Source organism: Geotrypetes seraphini, chromosome 3 (assembly GCF_902459505.1).
Source record: "Geotrypetes seraphini chromosome 3, aGeoSer1.1, whole genome shotgun sequence".
NCBI classification, from domain to species: Eukaryota; Metazoa; Chordata; class Amphibia; order Gymnophiona; family Dermophiidae; genus Geotrypetes; species Geotrypetes seraphini.
In genome coordinates this window covers 268839672-268867015 of record NC_047086.1, presented here as the reverse complement: position 1 = coordinate 268867015, position 27344 = coordinate 268839672, and the positions used below count along the sequence as shown (strand labels likewise).

The following is a 27344-nucleotide window of genomic DNA, read 5'->3' as shown; positions in this document are numbered from 1 at the left end:
GTTCCATCCAATGTTGCCCTCTCCCCCTTCCATATGTATCTGACTTCTTTCTATTCCCCTCTTCCTTGTCCATCCTCCTCTCTCCTTTTTACATCATTCATTCCAGCTTCACTGACTTCTTCATTTTTATCTCTCCTACACCAGATCTAGCATCTTTATCCCTCTCTCATTTCTCTGCTGACCCCCTTTCCAGCATCAATGTCTCTCTACTTTCTCATTCCTCTCTCTCCCCTTTCTCTCATCTGATCTCTCCATTCCACCCTGACCCCCTTCCCTTCCTGTAATCTCCCTGCCAGCTGTTTCCTTCCTTTTTTCTTTATCCCTACCCTCCTTCCTTTTTTTTCCTTCTCCCTTCCCTCCTCCCTCTATCCAACATTAACTCTCTTCCCATTCCTTTCCTCCTCCCCTCCCAGCAGCATCTCTCCTTCTTCCTCCCTTCCCTCCTCCCTCTATCCAACAGTAACTCTCTTCCCATCTCTTTCCCTCCTCCCTTCCCAGCAGCATCTCTCCTTCTTCTCCCTTCCCTCTATCCAACATTAACTCTCTTCCCATACCTTTCCCTCCTCCCCTCCCAGCAGCATCTCTCCTTCTAACTCCCTTGAAGTCCAGTAACAGCTCTCCCTTTTCCAGACCTTCCCAGCCTCCTACAGTGGCTTCTTCCCCTTCCAGCAGCTCTCGGTACTTGCCTGTAGGAAGTTGCCGGTAAATCACTTCCCTGGCAAATTGGAGAGCTGGTGGGAGGGGAGACAGCCACTGTGAAGGCTCCCCAGGATCTTGTTCGCACACGCTGACCATCTCCCTCCACTTGCACCTGAATCTGCAGCTCTCTCCGGTCTAATCGCAACTTTCCCCGCGGCCCTCTTCAGCAACTCGGCAGGGGTGGTGATCAAGACACGCTGCCGACGTCGGGACCTTCACTCTTTGAGTCCCGCCTATTTTGTTTCAACTTCCTGTTTCCGAACAGGCGAGACTCAGAGAGGGAAGGCCCCGACGTTGGCAGCCTATCTTGATCGCCTGAGGCTGGGAGGAATATTAGTCGGGAGGAACCGCAGTCGGCAGGAAATTTAACTGCCGTTTTGATCTCGCCGGCCCTGCGCGGACCGGCGGTTGAAGAACTGTGGTCTAAAGTACTTAAAGAAACATTTCTGTCCTTATGTGGGACTGTATAAATGAATGTGTGAATGTGAGGATTGCCTAATAGCAGAAATTAAACCAGAATCCCTGTATGCAAGCAAAGCATAGTGAGTGGGGATGGGTAATGTTAACTAACCTTAAAAGGAGAAATAAAGCCCGGAGTGGATTAAGTGACCTGACATTTCACATCCCTGATAGTGGAAACTTTTGGAAGGGGAATCTTAGACCATTAAAACAAGGGTGGATGGTTCCCAGCCCACTGCCCAGAAATAAGAAGTGGTCAGTGGGATATTCATACTTCAGGTAGTCAGGTGGGCAGAACTTCCTGAAGAAATACAGTGGGCTCAATACAGTAATTGTACTAAGCCTTAAAAGGCATGGAGCTAAAGCCCAGGGCCGGCTTGTCCATAGGGGCTCTTGTATATAAGTTCTTGAAACCAGAATGCTGCCCAGAACTGTGCAAAGCATGACAGTGGCAGTGGCAGTGAGAAAGAAATCCGGGTAAAAAGGGAAATGTTTTGGGTCTTTTTTCCCCCTTTCCTGATTGAAGCAAGGACTTGCTGTAAAAGAGAACTTTTGTTTGTGATAAATCTTTTCCAAGCATCATCAGCCGGTATGGCTGTATTAGAACTAGTGCAACTGAACTGGATAATAAAACTTGGTACTGGCAATTATTGGTGGAAAGTTTTGTTTTGTTTTTTTTCTTTTTCTCTGCTGTGCTTATTCCAGAGTGGTCCTTCAAAGAGCGGTAATACTTGTGCCTGGGGCAGGAACCGGGTTGCCAGCGCTAGGCATACCCCTGGCCCCATCACACCCCTCCCCTGTGCTCTGACATCTCTTTCTTCTCCTTTCCTTCCTAAGCACTCCACCCTATGATCAGGCATCTCTATATCCTTCCCTTCCCTCCCCCCATGCCCTGGTACCTCCTCTCTGGCACCTCTTCTCCCTCTGGTCTGGCATTTGTCTCCTTAGTTTCCCTTCCCTCCCCTGTGCCCTGGCATCTTTTCTCTCCTTCCAACTCCCCTTCCCCTCCCCCTCCATTATCTGGCATGTCATCTCATCCCTTTCTCTCCTTCCTTCCTTCCTTTCCCATGCCCTGGCATCTCTCCCTCCCATGGACTTGGCATCTCTCATTCCTTTCCCTTTTCCTTCTCCCTCCTTCCCTCTCTCTCCCCAATTGAGTGCAGCAGAAAGCAGCATTTCTCCTCCCTCACACACCCATCAGCAGCGCAGCATTCACCCCTCCTGCCCAAGTGAAACATTTGCGCTGATCCCTTACCCGTTCTACAGCAGGGTCATGCAGAGCACTGGGTTGTTGGTCTTGTCCATGGAGCAGTGCTGTAGGTTCCACGTGGCCACGCACAGCAAGGGTTGGCACTTGTGCACACCGGGGAAGGGCTCGATGGGCGCACGTGCCACCTGCAGCTGCCCCGGCCCGGCTCACCCCCGGCAGGGTCATCAGCTCCTCCTCAGTGGCCGCGTTGATGTTCAGTCACTCTGGGATCACCAGGATCTGGCTAAAGTTGCAGGTGGCGCTGAACTTGCGGCTCTTGCCCTGCCTGCAGCATTTGCTCAAAGCCGTGGGCAGCATCTTCCATGCGCCTCCTGCAGCTGATCTGGAAGCATTCCCTCTGATGTCGTAACGTCAGAGGGAACACTTCCGGGTCAGCAGCAAGAGGCTTTGAGCAAACACTGCAGCAAGACGAAGGAGGGAGCCGGCAGAGGAAAACACCACATCATGAGCGGGGTCCCACAGAATACTTCACAGGGCCACATGCAGCCTGCGGGCCGTGGGTTGGACACCCCTGATTTAAATCCAAAAGCAGCTTCAGCAGTTTCTTGGCAATTGATACTAGTCTCAAGTTTTTAGAAAATGACATGGGGACAGAGTTTGTCCCTGTCCCCATCCCCATCCCCATAGGTTCTGTCCCCTACCCTGCCCCATGGTTAACTGCGGGTAACTATCTCTATGTCCTTCTCTACACTGAATCCCATGAAGTCATGATGCTGGAGCTAAAGAGAAGGAGCCGTGATCTCACAGCCTGATGTTGCTTTTATGGTATGGAGTCGTCAGGATGAGCTCACTGCAGGGATTCAGCCTCCACATTACTGTGGGAATGCTGTTAGATTGGTTTACTTTCCTGCGGCATTCCTGGGGGATTTTTTTAAGTTGTTCCCAATGCTACAGTTATTACTGCAGTAACCATGGAATTACTGCAGTAACTGCGGTATTGCTGCAGTAGTGATTCCCGTGTATCTCTCTAGTCCAGTGTTCTTCAACCTTTTTACACCCGTGGAGCCGGCAGAAAAAAAAGAATTATTTTTGTGGACCGGCAAACTACTAGGACTATAAAAATTTAAAAACCCGTTTCGCCCACACTCTCCCGCAAGCTCGGATCCCACAAATCATCTGATCCCATCCACACGCCTTAGTTATGATTTTATATTGAAAGTATTTTATTAAAGTATAAAAAGAAACAATATTCTGTAGAATTGTTCATTTTATAATACAAATAATTCAGAGCCAGGATCAACAAAACCCCTGTCTCCCCTCCCCTTCACATATATCCCCTCTACTATCAAGAAAACCTGAACAAGACAAATTATTACAGAATGCTTACACAGAAATATCATGCTAAACAGAATACTGAAGTCACACTGACAGTAATAGTTTTCAGAGGGGAGTGGCAAACTAGGGCAAATGCCCCCTGGTCAGAGAGCCGCCCCCTAAGCCCGCTGGAAAGCTAAAAGAAGCACTGCCTGGGTTTTGCAGTCCCCCAGTTATGTCTAACACCAGCTCTAGCAGGATATATATTTCAAATCTGATATATTCTAATCACAAAATAGAAATAAAAATTTATTTTTTTTCTACCTTTTGTCGTCTCTGATTTCTGCTTTCAATTCTTCTTTTCACTCTCTTCCTTCCAGCGTACTGCCCTTCTCTGTCTCTTCAATCCAGCATCTGCCCCTTCCATCCACTGTCTGTCCCTCTTCCCCTTCCATATAGTATCTGTTCTTCTTCTATACCCCTCATCCCCTTTCCATCCAGCTTGTGCCCCTTCTCTCCTTTTTACATGATTCATTCCAGCTTCACTGCTCTCTTCATTTTTATCTCTCACTACACCAGATCTATCATCGTTTTGTCCCTCTCTGCTTATTTTTCTTCTGACCCCTTCCTATCATCAATCTCTTACTTTTTCATGCCTGTGTCTCCCCTTCCCCCTCCTCTAATCTCTCTGCCAGCTGTTTCCTTCCTTTTTTTCATTCTCCCTTCCCTCCTCATCCTGTCCAGCAGTAACTCTCTCTTCCCTCCTCCCCTCCCTGCAGCATCTCTCCTTCTCCCTCTCCAGTAGCGCTGTCCCTTTTTTTCCTTGCCAGCAGTTTCCAGATTCCTTTCCCTCCTCCCCTTCCCAGAATCATTCTCCTTCTCCTTCTCCCTCTCCTAGTAGCACAGCTGTCACCTTTTTTTTCCTTGCCCAGCAGCTTCCCAGATTCCTTTCCCTCCTCCCCTCCCAGAAGCATCTCTCCTTTCTCCTTCTCCCTCTCCAGTAGCAGCTGTCCCTTTTTTTTCCTTGCCCAGCAGCTTCCCAGAGTCCTTTCCCTCCTTCCCTCCCAGAAGCATTTCTCCTTCTCCCCTCTCCAGTAGCAGCTGTCCCTTTATTTTCCCTTGCCCCAGCAGCTATCTGATAGTGGCTTTCTCCCCTGCCACCAGCTCTTCCTTACTTCCAGCGCAGCGATTCATGAAGGCAGCCTCGGGTCCTTTATTGGGTCGCGCCTCTGAGGAAAGAGGAAGTTGCAATCATCAGAGGCAGCCGCGACTCAGCAAAAGCCCCGAGGCTGCCCTTCGTGAATCACTGCGCTGGGAAGTAAAGGAGAGCTGCAGAAGAGGGGAGAAAGCCACTGTCGGAGGCTCCCCAAGATCTCTCCGGCCCAGCGCGCACGCTTCAGATGTTGATCTTGCTGGCCCTGCGCGGACCGGCAGGAAGTTGAAGTGAGTCAATCTTGCCGCGCTACTGCGCGGACCGGGCAAAAATTTCCTGCGGACCGCCCACCGGTCTGCGGACCGGCGGTTTGAAGAACTGTGCTCTAGTCCATAGTCTGTCTTTGCAAAATTGGGACTTGGACATTTTAAGCACATAAGACATTCACATTTGGCTTTTTGAAAAGTCCATTATGTTTTGTAGATGAGGATCATATTGTTGCATGTAGAGGTAATGAATTGGCATGACACTTGAAAGAAGGAAAAATTGGTCATTTTTCTCATAATACAAAAATAGCCATTTATTTTGAACAGATGCACTGTCACTATCATGGTTTCATATTGTAAATATATCTGCAAACTCTTAATGTGGACCCTATGCTATGAAAGATCTTTTGTGATATTATTTACATGTCATATGTGATTAGTGTATTTTAGGGTTTTCCAGAAAAATCTAAAGTTGGGAAAACTGTGTGAATTTTAGGTTCATGAATTTGATTGTACTTGAGCAGAAAATTATAAAAAAATATTTTTAAAGCCCCTTCTGGGATCGCTCAAAGCCACTGATTACATAAAGCTCAGTTTTTCTTAAAATTTGCTATTTTTGCTTAATGGAGCAAATTTCTTGGTATTATAACTATCTTTTTATTTTTTCACACTCAGCAGTGACAACATTGATAAAAAGTTACTTTATGCAAATAAATCTAACAGTATTTTACTTAAAGGAACCTTCAATGAATTGCATTGGCTACTTGTGACTAAACAAACTGAATTTAAGCTGTTATGTTTAGTTTTCAGGCTTGGCATCTCCTGTTTCCTGAATATTTGAGTAAAAATTTGTTTAATATCAGCCAGGAAGAGCTTTAAGATCCTCACAAGGCAAGCAATTTATGGTACCTGAATTAAGATAAATTAAACTAGAGATTGCAAGAAAGAGAGTTTTCTTCTATGTGGGACTGACTCTCTGGAAACATTGTGTTTCTGAGTGTTATGAGGGTCTGTCTTATTGTTCATTTCAAAAATAACTGAAGTCAGTTTTATTTAATACATTGAGTACAAGCAGTATATCAAGAAAATAAATCCAATCAATATCTGCACTTTATTGTGGAAAATAACAGAAATTTAAATAGTCATCTAGCATTCAATGATGGCCTTGTTGCAAGGAATTGAACAGCATAACAGGCTTTATCCTATCTCAAGAAGATATTGAGGGCCTATATTCTATAAACGTCACCCCTAACTTGGGCACCAATAGGCGCCCTACCGGCATCTAAGTTAAGTGCTAAATGCAGTTTAAAAGATGTTTTAAAACAATTTTCTAGGCACCTACCAGTACACAAAACAATGGTGCTGGATTCATGGCTTTGAAGGTGCTTACTGGCACCGACACCACTGTAGGTATGAGTAACACCAGAAGTGGCGTTAAGTGCTGGTAAGCACCTCAGGAGATGCGATTCACATTAAAGGTAGGCGCCGGAAATGTAGGCCTTCAAAACTCTGGCCTGCATTTCCAGCTCCTACCTTTGCCAGAGCTACGATTCTCCAACAGCACTATTGCGTGATTTGACAATGATTTGACAGCCGCTTTTTAAGGTGAACGCCCACACGGTGCTGTTTAGAGAATCCAGGCCTGAATGCTCGAGTGTTTGGAATGCCATTGGTAGATGACTACATCAAAGTGTATGTGTTTAGCTATTAGCTGAGGGGACCATAATCTAAAAACATAGATATCCAAAAAGCATCCTCAATCAGCACTTGGACATCCTAATCGCCAGGACGTCCAGGTCTCGATAATCAAAACCGTCTTTCCCTACGTCTAGGTGAGGTGATGTATTCCAGTCGTCTGTAGTCAGAGCACAGATAGGTGTGCTGGAAGCATGTTTATGGGTGGGCTTTGGGCAGTCTCAAGGGTGGGTTAAACATGGACCAACTTTGTAGCGATAATCAAACATTTTGCAAGACATCCTGGACAGAACTTATACGTTTGGAACTAGACCTGTTTTAGAAGGGTCTAAGTGCCACGAAGATACTCACAACTGACTAGATGACCACTGCATGCATCAAGGGTAAGACATACCCACAAAGATCAGAATACAAACATGCATACCTGTCTCCAGAACATCAGCACCTGGTATAGGATATGAGTAGTAGAGCTACACACAGGTGTCTTAAGTAGCGTGGTGGGTGGGCTAGTGAACCATTGAGAGGAGTAGCAAGTCCCATATGACACTCTAGCCACTACATTCATGGTGGAAAATGTGAGCCCACCAAAACCCCCCAAAACCTTACTCTACTGCCATATAAGTGCTACCTGGAGCCATAAGAGCTATTAGAGTGGTAGACAGGTGGGTATAGGGTCATTCCATGCCATAGTGAACCAATACTGAAAACTGTCCAGTTTGACCCCCCACCTTGAAATCCAACCAAATTTTACAGGGGTGTTGTCTAGGGTCTCAAATGAAACTGCAAAATTTTTTGGATCTATCTCAATTTGGTCAGGAGCTAGAGGATGGTTGAACAAAGCAATCGATGCACTCCCATGGCCTCGTGTGACCTAAAATGCCAACTTTGCTTAAGCCCTGTGGCAGAAGGAAACTACCTAGGAGTCTGAAATTTTGCAGTTTATTACAACACCTTGGGGCAAGTTTCTGTTCCAAGTTGAAATCTTTTGCGAACTTGCTTCCATTTCTACAGGTCAGCAAAATAGGCAAAAAAATTCACAAATGAAAATTTTTGGCACAGTTTGGCTCCATACTGCTGCTGGTAGGTAAGTCAGGCTGAGGGTACAAATTTACCAGCAGACATGAACTATGAGGTACTTCCAAGATTTGCAACATGAGCTTTTACAGTCAAGTGAAGCTGAAATATGACCATCCAAATAAATATGGCTTTATGCATTTATGCAAATTTTCACTTTCAGATTCAAATACAGTAAAACCTTGGTTTGGGAGCATAATTCGTTCCAGAAGCATGCTTGTAATCCAAAGCACTGTATATCAAAACAAATTTCCATAGGAAATAATGGAAACTCAGACGATTCGTTCCACACCCAAAAACTTTAATACAAAATACTACATGTACTGTATTGCAAGACCTCGCTCATTTAGAACAGTCACTACACTCTGGCAGTGTCAGAGAGAGGAAAAACCGTCAGCTCAGTTCTGATGATTGTCATCCATCTGGCCTTCACTAGGGTAGCCGTAGTGCCATGGTGGGTGACTATACTGACATAAGCGCACCACTCGAAAGGGAGAATGGCCTTTCAGGGTGAGAACGCCAAAACTATACAAGTCAGGTTCATTGCAAAACTCAAACAGCAAGAAAAAACAACTCCCAACCAGTTCTGGCTTTTCAAAGGATAGGTTTAGTTTGTGGCAGGGAGCCCAGGCAGGGTGATAGAAAGCCTGTGCCAAGCACCCGGCAAGTCCCTATTTTCCTCCACAGAACCTAGGTTTAAACCAGAAACCCTGCTGTACAGAAAACTACACTTCCCAAGGGCCTCTAGTTTGCTTCCGTGCCAATAGGAAAGAGCAGGGAGGAACTCTTGTTAGAGGAGGATGGTGTCTTTAAGTTTTCCCCTGTGTCTATTCTCAAGCCTAGAGCAGTGCAGCTGGAGAAAGTTAAACAGACTTGTGCTGCACCTTTTAATCCTATCCCTTTAAGAAGATACAGAAAATTACCTTGGCTTCAAGCCAGGAAGCCTCTGCTGTTCGTACTGTTAGTAATTAGGGGGAGGGGCCTGACACATGTGAGCCCTTAGTCCCTCCAGCAAAGCTAGGACAGTGAGAAGGGGGGCCGAGGATGGAATAGCTAGAAGAAAAGCCAAGCCAACGAGGCAAGGAGGAAACTAGTCCTCATGCTTTCCAACCCCAGCTGGGAGACTGGGAAATGGAAGAGGCTAGCTCAGAGGCAGGAGCCCTGAGGTAGAAACTCCCATAGAGGAGATTCCATGCAGTGGGATAGCAGCTCACCTTCAGAGCTGGCAGCTGAGGATCCCATGGAAATGTAGCTTGTACTACAGGTGGAAGAGTTCTGGCATTCAAGGTTATATTGTTAACTTTTTGTTTCTTTTCTATGTTTCATAAGAACATAAGCATTGCCTCTGCCAGGTCAGACCAGGGGTCCATCGTGCCCAGCAGTCCACTCCTGCGGCGGCCCCCCCGATCCATGACCTGTAAGTGATCCTTTATCTAAACCTTTTGTTCCCTAATCATTTAATATCCTGTATAGTAATCCTCTATCTATACCCTTCAATCCCCTTTCTCCTTCAGGAAATCAATCCGTCCCTTTTTGAAATCCCAATATTGTACTCTGTCCTATCATCTCTTCTGGAAGTGCATTCCAGGTGTCTACTGCATTCCAGGTGTCAGGTGGTCTACATTCCAGGTGTTCTGCGGGGAAGTGTGTGACCTAAAAAGGGGTTACAAAACCCAGACTGGATTTTTTAAACTAAGAGCCCTGTGGACAAGGAGAACCCTGGGGAGGGCTCTGGGGAAAGAAATAGCCTTTTTCTTTTGCTGTTTGTTTTCTAGGTTGAGAACTGTTTACCTCAATATTGCCTAGCTTGCTGAATTGTTTAGAAAAGACTGTAGTCCTGAGACCTTCAGGATTGGAGGAAAGTTTCTTTACTCAGCGCTAACGTTTTCTTCTGGGAGAAACAGCCTGGCCGTGGGACTAGGGCGGGGCTACTCTTCCATCACAGCTCTGAGGACAAACGAAGTTTTGAAGCCGAAAGTTATTTTTGTTCTTGTTCTAATTTGGTGAAGTTATAAGAAGTGCCACAGGTTTTTTTTAAGGACTGGGTTTTTAAAAAAAAAATTTAATATTTATTGAATTTTTCAATATATTCAAGCATACAACTTGTACAGAAAGGAAATTTAGCAAGAAATTAATACAAATGAAAACATATATCAAAGAATATCAAATATGAGCATAAATTTCTACTCAAGTCCTCAAACAGATCCAAGAAGGGAAATAGGCGAATCAAAGAAATTATTTAAACCAGGCAATAACTAGTCGGATGAGATTAAATCACCCTTTCTTAAACTAAGCACTTTCTTTCTCCAAAGATGCAGTTGAGAGAAAAGTTGTCAGTTGAGATGGCTCAAAGAAAACATATTTATGAGAATGATAATTAACAACACATTTACATGGATGTCGCAAGTAAAAGGTCACCCCCAGAGATAAAACACCAGGTTTCCTTAACAAAAATTCTCGTCTCCTTCTCTGCGTATCCTTGGCCAAATCTGGGAACATCTGAATTTTACAATCTAAAAACTCTTTTTGTTTATTTTTAAAGAAAAGTCTCAGCAACCAGTTTTTATCTGGTGCGAGAGCTACTGTCAAAAGTAAAGTTGCCGGGGTCACTAATTCTCTATCAGACGTTTCCAAAATATTAGATATATTCATTAAATCAGGTCCCAATTTCTGTTGTTGATGCTGTTGTTGGTCTTGAGGCTTATTTGGAAGATAATAAACCTGCGTAAATGGTGGTAATGACTCTTCAGGAAGCTCCAATACTTCCGTCATGTAGCGTTTCAACATTTCCCTTGGTGCTATCACAGAAACCCTAGGGAAATTTATCAGTCTGAGGTTATTATTACGAGAAAAGTTTTCCATTGCCTCCATCTTCCTTCTTAAGTTAGTATTGTCTTTGATTAATACCTCAGTAATTTGTTGGGAAACTTTAATTCTTGATGAATATTTTGTGTTGAAGTTTTGAGTCCTCAAGTCCAATCTTTAAATTTTTAATCTCAATTTCATGATTTTTTAGTTTCTTTTCTAATTGTTGTAATTGCGGGTTGATGGATCTTGCCAAATTGGCTACCAGATCCCACAGAGAGTCTAATGTAACCTCTCGGGGCTTCACAATTTGAAATGGTTGTAGTTTTAATTTAGTTAGCTCACCCTCTGGCAGCGTGTCTCCTACTGCAGTCTGTTGAATTCTCTCATCCCCCACTGCTTCCTCCTCAGTCTCCTCGTTCAGACTCCTCTGCTCCAGCAGGGAGTCCTGCAGCACAGTCCCCCTGTAGTTCTCCTTAGCCTCCGAGAGGAGGTGAACTCCAACCTCAGGAAGTTCCTCCTCTCGCGGGGAACTGGTCGACTGAAGGCGTGGGGGAGGTGCTCTTACTTCGGGGCTTAGCGATGTCTCCGGCCCCATGGTGAACGTCATTGACGCGCCTCCGCCATGCGTCTCCTGCGGGCAACTCCCCGAAGCTGTCGGCGTGCCCTGCATTCTCCTCATTAACTCCTCAATGTTTCCGAAGATGGCCGTTCTGGAGTGCTGCGAGGCTCCAGCAGCGCTACGTCCCCTCCTCTTCGGCATCGCGACAGGTAAAAAGTTGAAAGTAGGCAAAAATATTTTAAGGAGTTCCCGGGAGAGTGAAACTCAAGCGACTCCTCGTGCGGCCATCTTGGATCCTCTGAATCTACTCTCTAAGGACTGGGTTTAACCCGGAGGCACCAACTGTTTTGTACAAGCGCTCAATTATGCCATCTGACCTGACTATGAATACAATTATCATTATCAATTAAATCCAGCACTGGCTGTGTTTTGGGAAAACTCAGTTTGGCTTATTTCTTTCTGGTGCTAAGTGGAAAAGCTTGGTATGAGTACACCAGTGGGCCTGGGAGCCACTGGCAGGATCCGGATCACAAACAATCTCTATTCCTTGTAGCACGGGGCCCCGGGTAGGTCCACACCGGCCTAGCCCAAGCGCCCCTGCCACAAGTTTTTTTCTATCACCTTTTCCAAGGGTGACAAGCTCAGGCTTTCAGGTAAGTTTATTAAGCAGGCCTCATTATCCTGCCTGCAGAAAACAAAAAGAAAAAAAACAACCCTGGCTTCTAAACATTCAGCCACGACTTTACAAGTCCCACAGATATCGGTACTTTCTGGACTGCTTTCACAGTCTAAGCAGGCCCAGGAACAAATTATCAGTAAAACAAAATTCCCAAAAGAAAAGTCCAAACACTAGAACTGTGTTTAGGGCTGGCAAAAAGGCCCAGCCCAGCAAGATGCCTGGACTGCAGTAGTCCAAACCAAGTCCTCTTCACCAGGCCCTTGCATGCACTATCAAAAAAACTTTCAACAAGGTAAGTCAGATAATAGTCTCTATGCCTGCCTCTCACCAGCATTGGCAGGTGTTTGCTCCACATAGCTACAGTATTTTTAGCTCCATAAGAGCACTTTTTTCCACCCAAAAGTGGGTGGAAATGTCGATGCGTCTTATGCAGCGAAGATATAAATTTTTAACACCCCGTGGGGCCTTTTAAAAACACCCCAGTACCTTTTTTAACCCTCGTCCTTCTTTAAAATACCCCCACCAAGTCCCGTCCCTTTTCAAATTTCCCCCATTGCCTGGTGGTCCAGAGGTGCATCCGCTGATAGGCGCGAGCTCTCCGCCCGCCTGCCTGGACCTGCACTGCCTCTTCCCATTCTGTTCCGCACTCCTTAAACCTCTCCCATTGCCTGGTGGTCCAGTGGTGTCAGCGCCGCCCTCTGAATGGTGTTTTCAGCATCGGCCAGCAGGCGTGAGCTTTCCGACTGCCTGCCTGGGCCAGCGCTGCTCTCTGAATGGTGGCTAATGTAAAAGGTGTTCTGACTATGACCTTCTATTGACTGAACTGAAGCAGAAGTTGGAACTATCTAGTAATAGGAGAAAATACAAATTCTCACTCTTGCTCCACACAGCCAGACTATTGAGAAAACTGCTTTGGAATTTGATGTTTCAAGAAGATTGGTTAAAAGGCCAGGAAGCTGAAACAGTAAGGTGGCATTCTTACTGTTCCAGCAACAAAGAGAGGAAAGTGCTTGCTCAGCAGATTGCACATAAATTCCTGGATTTTTATGAAGACGATGAATTCTCGAGAATATCCCAGGCAAAAAAGATTATGTTTGTGTTCATATCAGTGGTGAAAAAGTGCAAAAGCAGAAAAGATTGTTATTTGAAGGAACTGTACACCACCTATCACAGTCGGCATGGGCCTGAAATTGGGTTCTCAAAGTTCTGTGAGCTTCGGCCAAAGTGGTGTGTCACAGTCAGTTTATCAGGGACTCATTCAGTCTGTGTCTGCACAACCCACCAGAATATGAAACTTACGCTTTCAGCAATTGCAGTTCCAGATGACTACAAGGTGCTTCTGAATAAAACTGTCTGTGATATGAACACAAAAAACTGCATGTTGCAGCGGTATGAAATATGTCCTGGGCAGATCCTTCTGGAGGAATATTTTACTGAGTTTTTTGGTGAACATGTTCCAGAGGATATCATTGAATTAAAGCAGTCAATTCATACTGATCGGGATACACTGGAAACTCGACTGTTATCCATAGAGGACTTCACTTCCAAATTAATTGGAAAAATTTCTGATTTGACCAGCCACCATTTTATTTCCAAGTGCCAAAGTGCTTATCAGATGGAACTGAAAGAAAATATAAAATTATTCCTTCATCATTCAGGATGCAGTACAGGGGTTTCACTGGGAAAATAGCCAAGCAACATTACACCCCTTCGTGTTTACTTCTGCAATCCTGATATCCAAAGCCTATGCATATGCATGATCAGTGACTATTGCGGCATGATACTATTGCTGTTAATGTATTCTGAGGAAGCTTATTCTGCATCTGAAGGAAGTCTTGCCTGTCTTAAGCCATATTCACTTCTTTAGTGATGGTTCTGCTGCGCAATATAAAAACTTCAAGAATTTCATTAACCTCTGCAGCCATGATACTGACTTTCAAATTACTGCTGAGTGGAACTTCTTTGGCACCAGCCATGGTAAATCTCCATATGATGGGATTAGGGGAACAGTCAAGCTTTTAGCTGCCCATGCTAGCTTAAAACACCCTTTCAATTACCAAATTTTGACACCAAGGGATCTATTTGAATTCTGTGATAAATCTGTCTCGGGAATCAAATTTTTCTTCATTGCTAAGGAAGATATTGAAGCAATAAGACCTGCTCAGGAGCAAAGGTTTAGTATGGGCCACACAGTGACTGGAACAAGAGAAAATCACCAACAGCCCATAGACACTGCTAGACTTTGCATTTGCAAAATTTCAAGTGACACCAATTCATTGATTGCCAATGTCTTTAGAGTCCGATACTGATCCTGAACATGTCCCTAACTTTCAAGCATCCAGCTTTCAACCTGATCAGTACTTAGCTTGCATATATGACAATTCTTGGTGGATTGGTCATGTATGTGAAATTTCAATGGAAGAATGCGACATCTTGGTTATTTTTTGCATCCACAAGGTCCTGCACGGTCATTTCACTGGCCTCCCCGCAGAGACATATGCTGGGTCCCTGAATAGCATATTATTGCAGGCCTTAATGTACCTATGACCACTTCATCAGGCAGACAGTGCACTTATCCACAGGCTATTTTGGCAAACATTGACCAGACTTTCAAAACCATGTGCAAGAAACTGAGTTAAAAGTTGCAATTTCCTGATCTTTGTCGGTATGTATGTGCATTTTAAATAAGTGTGGTTTTTGCACTTTTCTTTTTTGTCTTTAATAAAGCTTAGAAATTTATATGGTATTATCTGATTATTGGGAATGTTTTTCAGACAATGAATCAATAACTGATAAATATGTGCTCTCAATGTATAATACACTTGTCATGATCTTCACGACCAGTGGCAGTGTGTATATGAAAATGCATGGATACAGGGAAGGGGATCATAAAACAGTAACAATCTGAACTTAACTGTGAAACTTCATGTACCTTGTTCATTTCAATACAACATGGTTTAGAAACATAGAAACATAGATATTGACGGCAGAAAAGGGCCATAGCCCATCGAGTCTGCCCATACCAATGACCCACTCCCTGATTCTTACTCTCCTAGAGATCCCACATGAATATCCCATTTTCTCTTGAAATCTAACACGCTGCTGACCTCAATCACCCGCTGAGGCAGCTCGTTCCAATGATCTACCACCCTTTCAGTAAAGAAGTACTTCCTAGCATCACCCTGAAATTTCCCTCCCCTGATTTTCAGCGAGTGACCTCTGGTTACCGAGGGCCCTGTAAGACTGAAGATATCATCTTTCACCTCTATACGCCCAGTAATATATTTAAAGGTCTCAATCATGTCCCCTCTCTCTCTTCGCTCCTCCAGTGAGTACATCCGCAGTTTTTTTAACCTTTCTTCATACGTGAGTTCCCTAAGCCCCAAAACCATCCTGGTAGCCATTCGCTGAACCGACTCAATTCTCAACACATCTTTTCGGTAGTGTGGTCTCCAGAATTGAACACAATACTCGAGATGAGGTCTCACCATGGATCTGTACAGTGGCATTATGACTTCAGGTTTTCTGCTGACAAAACCCCTATGGATACAGCCCATCATTTGTCTTGCCTTGGACGAAGCCTTCTCTACTTGATTGGCAGCCTTCATATCGTCGCTAATGATCACTCCTAAATCACGTTCCACCGTGGTCCTGGACAAGGTTTCACCATTTAGTGTGTAAGTTCTGTGTGGATTTTTTTTTGCCTAGGTGCATTACTTTACATTTTTTAGCATTGAAGCCCAGCTGCCAAGTTGATGACCACTGTTCAAGCTGTCTTAGGTCCTGCGTCATAAAGTCAGGCACACTGCTTTTGCCAATTATGTTGCATAGTTTGGCATCGTCGGCAAACAGTGATACTTTTCCTCTAAGTCCTTGGGTCAAATCTCCTATGAATAAATTGAATAGAATCGGCCCTAAGACGGAGCCCTGAGGTACTCCACTCATCACTGCTGACGTTTTGGAGGGGGTACCGTTTACCATCACCCTTTGAAGCCTACCATCTAGCCAATCCCTTACCCATGTTGTGAATATATCCCCTAATCCCATCGATTTTAGTTTGTTCAACAGCCTGCGGTGTGGGACGCTATCAAAAGCTTTGCTGAAGTCCAAATATATCACATCAAGGGACTCCCCGGCATCCAGATGACTGGTCACCCAATCAAAGAAGTCAATCAGATTAGATTGGCAGGACCTTCCCCTGGTAAATCCGTGTTGATGTGGATCACGTAAATTTTCTTCGTCTAGAATTTTGTCAAGTTCCTGTTTGATCAGTGTTTCCATGAGTTTGCACACTATGGATGTAAGACTCACCGGTCTGTAATTTCCTGTCTCCGTTCTGCAGCCCTTTTTGTGGAGTGGAATTACGTTAGCTGTTTTCCAGTCTAGGGGTACTTTTCCCATGCGCATGGAAAGATTGAAGAGTACGGATAGTGGTTCAGCCAGAACTTCACTCAGCTCTCTGAGTACCCTGGGGTGTAGATTGTCTGACCCCATGGCTTTGTCTACTTTGAGTCTTGAAAGTTCGTGGTAGACATTATTAGGTGTAAACTCGTAATCACGAAACAGGTCATTTTGGCTGTTTCTTATTTGTAGTTGCGGACCATCTCCCGGTGCTTCACAGGTGAATACTGAGCAGAAGTATTTGTTTAGCAGTTCTGCTTTGGTAGTATCAGATTTGTGTTAAACATGCCTCTTTTCAATATTAAACATTTGTGCGCATATACAACTAATGCTTATCTTTGAAGCTTTAATTCTCACCAAAGAAAGGTCGGGTTCAAGATGTAACAGGATAGCTTCTGTAGCAAAAAACATGCTCTTTCATATGATATTTTTAAAAAACCTACCCATTAGAGATATTTGAATCTGAAAAATAGTGAAAATTTGCATAAATGCATAATGGTCATATCTTCAGCTTCACTTCACTGTAAAGGCTCGTATTGCAAATCTTGGAAGTACCTCATGGTACATGTCTGCTGGTAAATTTGTACCCTCAGCTGACTTACCTACCAGCAGCAGTATGGAGTCAAACTGCCAAAAATTTTCAGTTGTGGATTTTTTACTTAATTTGCTAACATGTCGAAATGGAAGCACGTTCGCAAAAGACTTCAAACTTGGCACAGAAACTTGCCCCAAGGTGTACTAAACTGATAAATTTCAGACTCCTAGGTAGTTTCCTTCTGCCGCATTGCTTAAGCAATGTTGGCATTTTAGGTCACACGAGGCATGGGAGTGGATCGATTGCTTTTGTTCAACCACCCCTATCTCCTGACCAAATTAAGATAGATCCAAAAATTTTTGCAGAGTTTCATTTGAGACCATAGGCAACACCACTGTAAAATTTGGTTGGATTTCAAGGGGGCTGAGCGATTGCTTTTGTTCAACCACCCCTAGCTCCTGACCAAATTAAGATAGATCCAAAAATTTTTGCAGAGTTTCATTTGAGACCATAGGCAACACCACTGTAAAATTTGGTTGGATTTCAAGGGGGCTGAGCGTGGGCTCCTGGTCCACTTGACATGGAATGACCCTATATTTGGTTTGGGGGATTGGTGAGATGTTTATCTGGCACCCTTTATGTGAAGTTCACAGCAGTGCCATCTAAGGTGCCCCGCTGCTCTGTTGCCATGTCTGGGTGGCCAGCCCATCACAGGACTGGCCCCTCCCAAGTCCAAATGGTCTTGTTCTGGGCATTTGGGACATGGATTAAAATTTTGGTCAAAAATGTGGTATAAAGATAGACATCCTGGCAGTTTGGGTATCCCAATGGCCTGGATGTCCAGATAGAGGATTTTTTTATTATTATTATTATTTCTCGATATATTGCGGTTTGCCTTCCAAAATAGGCATTTTCTTACTGCCGACTTTGTACGTCTAGCACCATATATCCAAATCAGACTTGGCCGTATGTTTTGAAAATGCCTCTCCACTTATGTTAAATTTCTGTTATTTTCCACAATAAAGTGCAGATATTGCAGCTTCATTTAATAAAATACTGCTAGATTTTATGTATAAAATGTCTTTTGATCAATGTATCTCATTGCTGAGTATGAAAACAAAAAAGTTATAGCTACACCAAGAAATTTGTTCCGTTAAGCGAAAATAATAGCAAATTTTAAGAAAACCAGAGCTTTGTATAATCTGTAGCTTTGAGCGAGCCCCAGGATGCACTTTTAAAAATTTTCTGATCAAGCATAATCAAATTCATGGGGAAAACTTTAGTTTGCACAGTTTTTCAACTTTAGGTTTTTCTGGACAACCCTAGTGCTTTTGCAAGAAGAATCACAATTTAATATCTGAAATATTGTAAGAAAGTTGACATTACCCTCTTCAGTAATAAAATGATATTTATCCATGCTAGGTATTTCAGTGTTAGAAGACCAGCCTGAAGCACATATTTCATCTACCACTCCTTATACATTAACTCGCATATCACATGAGCCAGACAATGCATTGTCAGCAGTATTGATGAAACCAGATGCCACAGAAACACCCTTCAACTTTGAATCAAATGAAAGAGAATGCCCAATCCAGCCTACACATGAGCATAAGCCAGAAGACATCCGTATTTCCCAGTCTCTGTATGACATTCTAGGAACTGGTACTTCTTTTGAGCCCTGGGCTAGTGAAAATTCAGTCTTTATTACAGAGCATTTCAATAATCCAAAAATCAATGTAGGAGAAAAGTATTTAAAGGTGTCACACAAAAAAGACTTGAACAGTATTTGCCTACAGCATAAAACAATTGCACTCAAAGAGGCTAGTGAACTTGGTGAACCTTATTATAATGCAGAGAACTTCATTGAGAATCCGGACTATTCAGATGGTGAGGTTTCTGTTGCTGTGATAGATAATTCGCTTCCAGTTCCAATCAAAATAGTTCTCACTGTGAGTGAATCCTCAAACAGCAGGACTGATTTAGAAGGCCCTTTGCATGTGAATTCATTAGGTGCTGAGAGACAGTTCTTAAAACCAGACCCTGAGATAATGACAGAAGATCTACATAGCCAGAAGGAAATCAACCAGATCCACCTTCCAAATGTTGCTTCCCACTCTATGATAACTTTTCAATTAGCTGATGTCACAAGAGATGACAATTCCACAGAAGACAATGAGCATAAAATAAATCCAGAACTCTTAAAAAGCAAAAATATGTCTTCCAGTTGGTGCTTTGATTATGAATCGGGAGATCTGGAGAATGGAGGGAAGGAAAGTAAAAAAGAAATCAACACTGCAAAGATTAACTCTTTAGCTATCAATTTAGTTCACAAAATGGATGTAGAGAATACTTCTGATAGTGTACTAGTCATGCCACTAAATGCTAAAGAAAAACAACCACATTCAAACCAACTGACTTGCAATACATCCCATGAAAAAAGACACATCAGAGTACTGAGTGTGGACAGTGGCACCGATGCTATTTTAACTCAAACTTCTAAACAGATGCCAACTTCTAAATCTCACCTAGATGCAAAAGAAGGACACGTGCCTAATGAATCCAACTTCATAGAGTTTATCTCCCTTCTAGAATCAATTAATCCTTCAAAGTTGATGGCATCTAATCAGTCTGGTATGATAAAAGAGGATGGAATTGTTAGAGGTATGTTTTAAAAATATTAATGTAATGAGGGTTTGAACCATCACATGCATTGTTAAGGCAAGAAACTTGGCCTCATTATGATTCTTATGCATTCCTTTCAAGAAGAATTTTTGTCTCAGTCTTCTTTGTGAATCATTAAGGGGATGTTATTCTACTTGGCACATTGCATTACAATAAGCTGCTTAGGATGTGTATTTGAATTCCAGGGAAATGCTTGCTTATACAGGACATAACTTTTAGAGATACCTAGGGGCAGATTCTCAAAACTAAAATCTGCCTTTAATGTGCTTGATAAACCAGTTCCAGCCGGTTTAGCGTGCATGTATTTTACTGGTGGATTCTTAAAATGGCTTTTCTGAGTTTTCTAGCAGTCTTTGATACTGCTATGATAATGTAGTACAACGAGGTCATGAATATTAAAATGAGCACTCTGATCGATTCTCTATAATCACTGAGTGATTCTCTAACCTCGTTGTGCCATATTTGTGGCCACAATTTGCTGACAGATCTGAGCTGTTGTTGCCTTACTTTCTGATCAGTGCCTGAGCACTGATTGGCTTAGGTTCTGACAGGAAAGTAAGGCTTGACAGCTCAGATCTGTCAGAAAATTTTGCCACCATCAAGCAATCACCTGACCTCCCCACCCCGCTGCAGTGAGAAAAATGCTCACTCCAGCTGCCAAGCAATACCCCCCTGACACCCCCTTTGGCAGCGGGAGAGATGTCTACTCTTGCTGCCAAGCAATGCCCCCACGACACCACCAGCAGCAAGAGAGATGCCCACACCCTCCTGCCGCCAAGCAACTGTCGCATTCTAGGTCCCTGCCTAGGACTGCAAACGGTGCTAACAGCAACCTTACTGAGATTGTCATGGCTCCTGGAAATGGGGAGGCCCTTCAGGTGAGTTAAACTAGGCATCTGCCTAGAATATCATGTAAACAGTGGACAACAAAAATAAAACTCCAAGGCCAGATAGGGCTAGATTCACTAAACTTACCGATCCTGTAACGATGATTGCAAAACCAGTTTTACTAGTTTTGCAATCATTAGTGTTCCCTGACCTGATTCACTACACTGCTGTCCAATGAATATCCGATCCGATCCACCCATGTGAATGAGTAAACCCCCATGCAAAATAGCCAAGCAAATGATTCACTAACAATTGCTTGGCTATTTTGCATCTGGCCATTGAAAAAAAAAAGCCTCCCCCCCGACAAAGCGCTCCCTCCCTCCCCGAACCCCACAAAATGGCAGGAGGGACTCCCTCCACTGTGATAAAAAATATGGCAGAAGGGATGCCGACTCCCTTTTACCATTGGGCTGACTCCTTCCTTCCTTCCCTTCCCTCCCCCAAACAAACGGCAGGAGGGATGCCCACTCCCTCCTGCCACTGGATGCGAACACCCCCTCCCCGTACCTTTAAAAGTTGGGAGCAGGAGGGGTCCTCATTCACTCCTGCTCTGTAGGCCTCTATTGCCAAAGCAATGGCCAATCAGGGACTTTCTTAGGCTACTCCCTAAGGAATTCCCTGATTGGCTCAGGTGCCTCAGTCCCCTCCCAAAGGAGAGTCCTGAGGTGCCTGAGCCAATCAGGGTCTTAGACCCCTTCCCGTTCATCTCATGATGCACTGGGGCAGGGCTGAAGGCCCAGTCATATTGTTCGAGACCTACGGAGCAGGAGGGACTGAATACCCCTGCTCCCAACTTTTAAAGGAATGGGAAGGGGGCGTCCACGTCCTGTGGAAGGAGGGAGTGGGCATCCTCCTGCCGTTTGATTTTGGGGGGGGAGGGGAAGGGAAGAAAGGAGTCGGCTTGATGGAAGGAGAGAGTGAGCATCCCTTCTGCCATTTTTTTGGGTTGGGGAGGGGGAAAGGGAGGGAGCTCTCCCTTGGGGGGAGGCTTTTATTTTATTTTTTATTGGCCGATATTGTGTATGTGTGTAATACATGCAAAATATCTGGCCCATTAAAAAGAAAAAGAAAAAAGCCAGCAGAAGTCTTGACAGCAGTGACAAGAGGCTGCTTCTTTGTGCAAATCATTTGCATGTAAAACAGATAGTGAATCAATCACTGTTTAAAAATCGGCTAGAGAATCGGCCAACAGCAATTGAGCTGCTATCTTTAGTTAATCTGGGCCATAGTGCTCAAAAAAATCAGACACAGTTTTATTAGGTATTCTGGCTGGTCAACAATGATCACATCCACCTCCAGTCACTTAATCACAAAAGGAAACTAGACATTTCAAAAAGAAATCAAAAACACTTTGCAGCAGTGTCTATCTCAGGGGTGGGCAAACTTTTTGACTTTTGGGCCACAATGGGTTCTTAAATTTGACAGGGGGGCTGGACCAAGAACAGATGAATGGAGTGTTTGTGTGAACTAATATAAATTAAATGTAAATATCATAACATAAAAGGTTTTGGTCTTTAAAAGGTAGTAAAGCATGAAAATATAAGGCTTATTGTACAAAACAAATGTAAATGATCATCTCTCCCTTCCTCTCCTTCACCCCAATTCTTCGTCGTTCCTTTATCGCCCCCACATGTGCAGCATCTTTCCTCCCTTCTCACCCATCTCCATGTGCCTTCCCTCTGCAGCATCATTCTATCTCTCCATTTCTCCCATCCCCCTGTGCAGCAGAACCCTTGCCCAGCTTCTATCCTTCCCTCCCTCGTGCAGCAGATCCCTTGCCCAGCTTCCCTCCCTCTCCCATCCCTCGTGCAGCAGAACCCTTGCCTAGCTTCCATCCTTCCCTCCCTCCCTCCCTTGTGCAGCAGAACCCTTGAGCACCTGCCCCCGCCGCGCAGCTGAATCCCCGTTGACCGCGAAACCTACATACCTCCCTCCAGAACAGCGTCGGGCCGGGAGCATTCTAAACAGGCTGCTTCACGGCCTTCTCTCATCAGGGCCTTCCATGTGCCGCGTTACTGATGACATCATCAGTGATGCAGCAGAGGGAATTCCCCGATGAGAGAAGGCCGCGAAGCAGCTTGTTTAGAGTGCTGCCGGCACAATGCTGCTCTGGAGGGAGGTATGTAGGTCTTGTGGTCGGTGAGGTTTGGATGGCCGGTGGACCGGATTAAGAAACTAAATGGGCCGGATATGGCCTGTGGGCCATTGTTTGCCCATGTCTGGTCTATCCCAAAGTTCATGCACCACACCTAGCACCACACTCCTGGACTTGGCAGTTAATCAGACAGTTCTCTTCATCAGGGATGAAGCAAAAAGCACTTTCAGTCCATAAACTTCACATAGGTAAGTGAGTCTAAAGGAATACATAAGGAAAACACAAAACCCAAATAGGCAGCCAAGAAACTTTCAAGGTTCAAGTGTCTGGCTCATTGTATTGTAGGTGAATTAAAATGAGTTGATAACTTCTGTTCATATACATATCCATCTGCTAGCTTTGTCTCAGGTTTAACTAGAAAGAGCAGGAGAGCTGACCAGGTTGGCCTTGCCGATTAAGAAAGTGCTGACTTTCCTTGTACTGACATTGAGCCAGACACTGACTGCCAGGAAGAGTTCAGTCCAGTTGCAGGTTACTCTCCCAAGCTTGCTATTAGATCTCAGAAGAACTCAGGAGCTAGGAAACTACAGCTCCCAGAAGGCCAGAGTCATTGCAGGAAGTTGTCACATAGGCAGACACAGCTGCAGAGAGAGCTTTCTCCCTTCCCCCTCTTCAGAGCAGGGAGGGGTGAATTGGAGGCTGTTAAAACAAGGCAGCTGAGACCCAGAGAGGGAGAGGAGCACAGGAGCTGGGAGCGTTTCCCAGAAAGGCAGCATGACCTCTCTTACCAACTGAATGCTGATGAGCCAGGGGAAGAGTGTGAGATGGTGGACTTTTCAGAAGAGTCTGAACCACCATTGAGAAGCAATTTGGAAGTGGTGAACCGATGGATATTGGTTTTTCAAGTGAGCCTAGTGAGAGACTAGAAGTCATGGACACAAGCTGAAAAAAGTGGGGAGTGTTTGATATTTTTTCCTTACCTGTTGTTTTTGGTGAAAGCTTGGGACTGTGTTATTTTTGGTGTGCAACAAAAATGTCTCACTTTTTAGAGCTATGTGGTGAAGATTCTGTTGCTGTATTTTTGCTGTAAAACTTCTTGAACAATTCCCTACGGAGCTTTTGGCTTACGCTCCTCTCCATACAGCTGGAGATTAATTACTACTGATAAGCCACTGCAGGGAATGTCAGCCATGGAGGAGCTCCATTTTGGATAGATTCCTTGACTGCAGTCAGCCAGTGGCAGAGTGCTTCAGCTTGAAGTTTACCTTTTGTTTATGAGAAATTCATTGCCATACAGCAAGACCTGTGTGTATGTTTACTCATTGCTGAACTTACTTTGTCCCATTTAGGCTGGTGAAGAGGACTGAGCTATAGAAATTGAAGCCCAGCCATAGTTTTGTTTTTTGTGGGGGGGGGGGTTCTTTTCTGGTTTTGGAAATAAAGGTCATTCTGACAGTTGTGAGACCAGTGTGGCCAGGTTGGTCCAGCATTATATGCTTTGGCTTTTGCATTAATGTATTTGGAAAATATCACAATCTACTGAGAACCTCACAGCAACCTGACTCCGGGTCTAACTTTATTTCTTGAACCTCTTTGAGTGTATGTGGATTCCTTGCTTGCTTGCAATGTGGACATTGCAAATGTGGACATTTTACTTGCTGTTTTACTCTAGGCTGTTGCCTAGGGTGCCTGAAGGATTCCCTAGTTGTTTTGGCCATTGTTTTGACCAATCATGGACTTCCTTAGACTCCTCCCTAAGGAAGTCCCTGATTGGCTGAAGTGCCCCGAACCCTCCAAAGGGAGGAGCCTGAGGCGCCTCAGCCAATCAGTGCCTTAGGCCTCTCCCTGTGCGTCAGATGATGGGGCGGGGCCTAAGTCGCTATTGGGCGGTGGGCAGCAGAGTAGGAGCAGGAGGAGTTTCTTCCTGCTCCCGATGATTTTGACGGTGCGTAGGAGCAGGAGGAGGGTCTAGGCACCCCTCCTGCTCCCGAAGATGTTTGGGAGCCTTGCCCAAGGAGCAGGAAGGACCAGGCACCCCTCCTGCTCCCAACTGTTTTACAGGTCCCGCGGTGGGTGGACCAGACTTGCTTGTAGAACTTTCAAAGAGTTTGTGAGTTATTGCCTTCCCGCAGAACATAGGTCGTGCGTCTCCTGTGAGGTACCTCAGTTCAGATAGCTAGCTAAGAAGCCAACCAGGGGAGAAACTGATTTGTCCATTGCAGAAGTAAAGCATCTGCCTCGAGGTGATTAGGAGAGTATATCCTGGAGCTGAACTGAGGCAGCTTGTTGTGGGGAGACGCAAAGAGGGTGTCTGAGGAGTTCCCCATTGAGCAAAAATGTGATGTAGAGGCGAGGAATTGAGTGTCCATTCATGAGGTTGTAGAAGATGACTCAATTTGTCCCCCAGACAGTTTTGCTGCCCTTGGATGTAGACAGCTCTGAGGAAGGTGTTGTGAAGGATTGCCCAATTCCAAAGCTTCAGAGCTTCTTAACAAAGAGGGAGAGATCCCGTTCCTCCCTGCTTGTTGACATAATACATGGTGACTTGGTTATTTGTGTGAATGAGGACTACCTGGTCGTGAAGAAGATGCTGAAAAGCTTTGAGAGTATTGAAGATCGCTCTGAGTTCCAACAGATTGATGTGACATTGATGATCCATGCTGGACCAATGGCCTTGAGTACGGAGACCATCAAGATGAGCCCCCTAAGCGTAGGTTGAAGAATCTGTCATGAGAATCTTCTGATGAGGGGGCATGTGGAATAGCAAGCCTCTGGAAAGATTGGAAGCGAGCATCCACCAGTGGAGAGATTGTCTCAATGAAGGAGTTACTGTAATGTGTTGAAAGAGTGGGTCGCAAGCTTGCTGCCACTGAGATGCCAGGGTCCACTGAGGAATTCAGAGGTGAAGTCTGTCAAAAGGAGTCACGTGAACCATAGAAGCCATATGACCAAGAAGAACCATCATTTGTCATGCCAAGATTAATGTGAGGGAGGACACTTGTTGGCAAAGGTGAATGAGAGCATCTTGACGTGGTTGAGACAGGAATGCTCTGAGTTGAACAGTGTCTAGGAGGGATCCAATAAACTGTAGAGTTTGGGAGGGATGTAACTGGGACTTTGGAAAATTGATTTCAAACCCCAGACTTTGGAGAAACGTAATAGTCCATTGGGTCGCTACAATAACCTCCTGTTGAGACAACGCTTTGATGAACCAGTCATCCAGGTATGGAAAGACCTGAAGACCCTGTGTCCGCAGGGCTGCAGCCACCACCACCAAGCACTTTGTGAAGACTCTGGGAGATGAGGTGAGGCTGAAAGGAAGGATCCGATACTGAAGATGATTCCCCACCCGAAATCTCAGGAATCTGCATGAGGCTGGAAGAATTTGGATACGAGTATAAGCCTCCTTGAGATTTAGAGAGCATAACCAATCGCCTTGATCCATCAGTGTTGGAAGAGAGAGCAAGTGAAACTTTTCTGTGACAAGAAATTTGTTGAGAGCTCCGTGGTCCAAGATAAGTCACATATCTCCCATTTTCTTCGGGACTAGAAAATAACAGGAATAAAAACCCGTGTCTCGTTGGGTCAAGGGAACATCCTCGAAAGCTCGGAGGCAAAGAAGAGCCTGAGCTTCCTGAAGAAGGGGAAGTTGCGAAGGAAAGAAGGGGAAGTTGGAAGGAAAATCTCTTGGAGGGAGATCTGGTAGAACTTGAAGAAATTGAAGTGAGTAACCCTCCCGAATGATGGTGAGAACCCAGAGGTCTGATATAATCTGCTCCCATTGTTGGTAAAAATGATGGAGCCAACCTCCTATGGGAAGAAGAGAAGTCTGATGGATGCAGGTGGACGTTATGCTCAGACTTAGATTCTCAAAAAGACTGCGCTGGCTTAGCTGCAGCAGGAGTCTGGATTTTTTGCTGACGCTGGTGCTGTGGCTGTTTCCTAGGTGGGGGCCTGGAGAAAGCTGGAGTGGATTTCTGTGGATATCGACGTGGAGGCGGCCTATAAGGCTTGGAAGCTGGAGTTTTAGCCTTAGGTCGAATCAAACAGGCAAAGACCGCTCATGCTTCGAGAGACACTTAGTGGCAGCCTCAATGGAGTCATCAAAGAGCTCATTACTTTGACACGGTAAATTGGCTAGACAATCTTGCAAGTTAGGGTCCATGTCCACAGGGCTTAGCCAAGCCAGATGCCACATTGCTACAGCAAAAGTAGTGACCTGTGATGATATTTCAAAGGCATCATAAGTGGCTTGAAGCATGAAAAGACGTATTTGAGAGAGTCTGCTGAAGTTGTTGGAACACAGGCAACCGGAGTTCAGCCAGATCAGGAAAGAAGTAGGGCATGGTCTTAATGCAGTACTTTAGATAGGATGTGAACATGAAGTTGTAATTCAAGATCCTGTTTGCCATCATGGAATTCTGATAAAGACAGCGTCCAAATTTATCCATCATGCGGCCCTCTCTGCCTGGAGGGACGGCAGCATAAACCTTGGTGGGGTTATATTTTTTAAGAGATTATTCCATCACTAAGGATTTCTGAGACAATTGTGGCTTCTCAAACCCTTTACAAGGACCCGTGCTGTAACGAGATTCCATTTTAGAGGGGATAGCCAGAATTGAATAAGGAGTCTCGAAATTCCTGAGAAAAGTTTGTTTCAAAACAGGATTCATGGGAAGTCTCATGGTGTCCTTTGGTAGATAAGGCAATTCCATTTCAGCCAAATATTCAGGAGTATACTTAGACTCAGATTGAAGATCAATCTGAAAAGCCTTACTCATATCAAAAATTAATCTTGAAAAAGATGTGGATTTTGAAGCCGAAGAC

General features: G+C 44.6%; 1 protein-coding gene across 1 annotated transcript in view; it reads left to right on the top strand.

The window, feature by feature from the left end:
- PCNX2 (pecanex 2) overlaps positions 1-27344 on the top strand; it is a 1104481-nt gene that overhangs the window by 158443 nt on the left and 918694 nt on the right. Inside the window, 2 exon segments of the mRNA XM_033937641.1 lie at positions 12807-13580; positions 18275-19513. Coding sequence (XP_033793532.1) covers positions 12807-13580; positions 18275-19513 — 2013 coding nt within the window.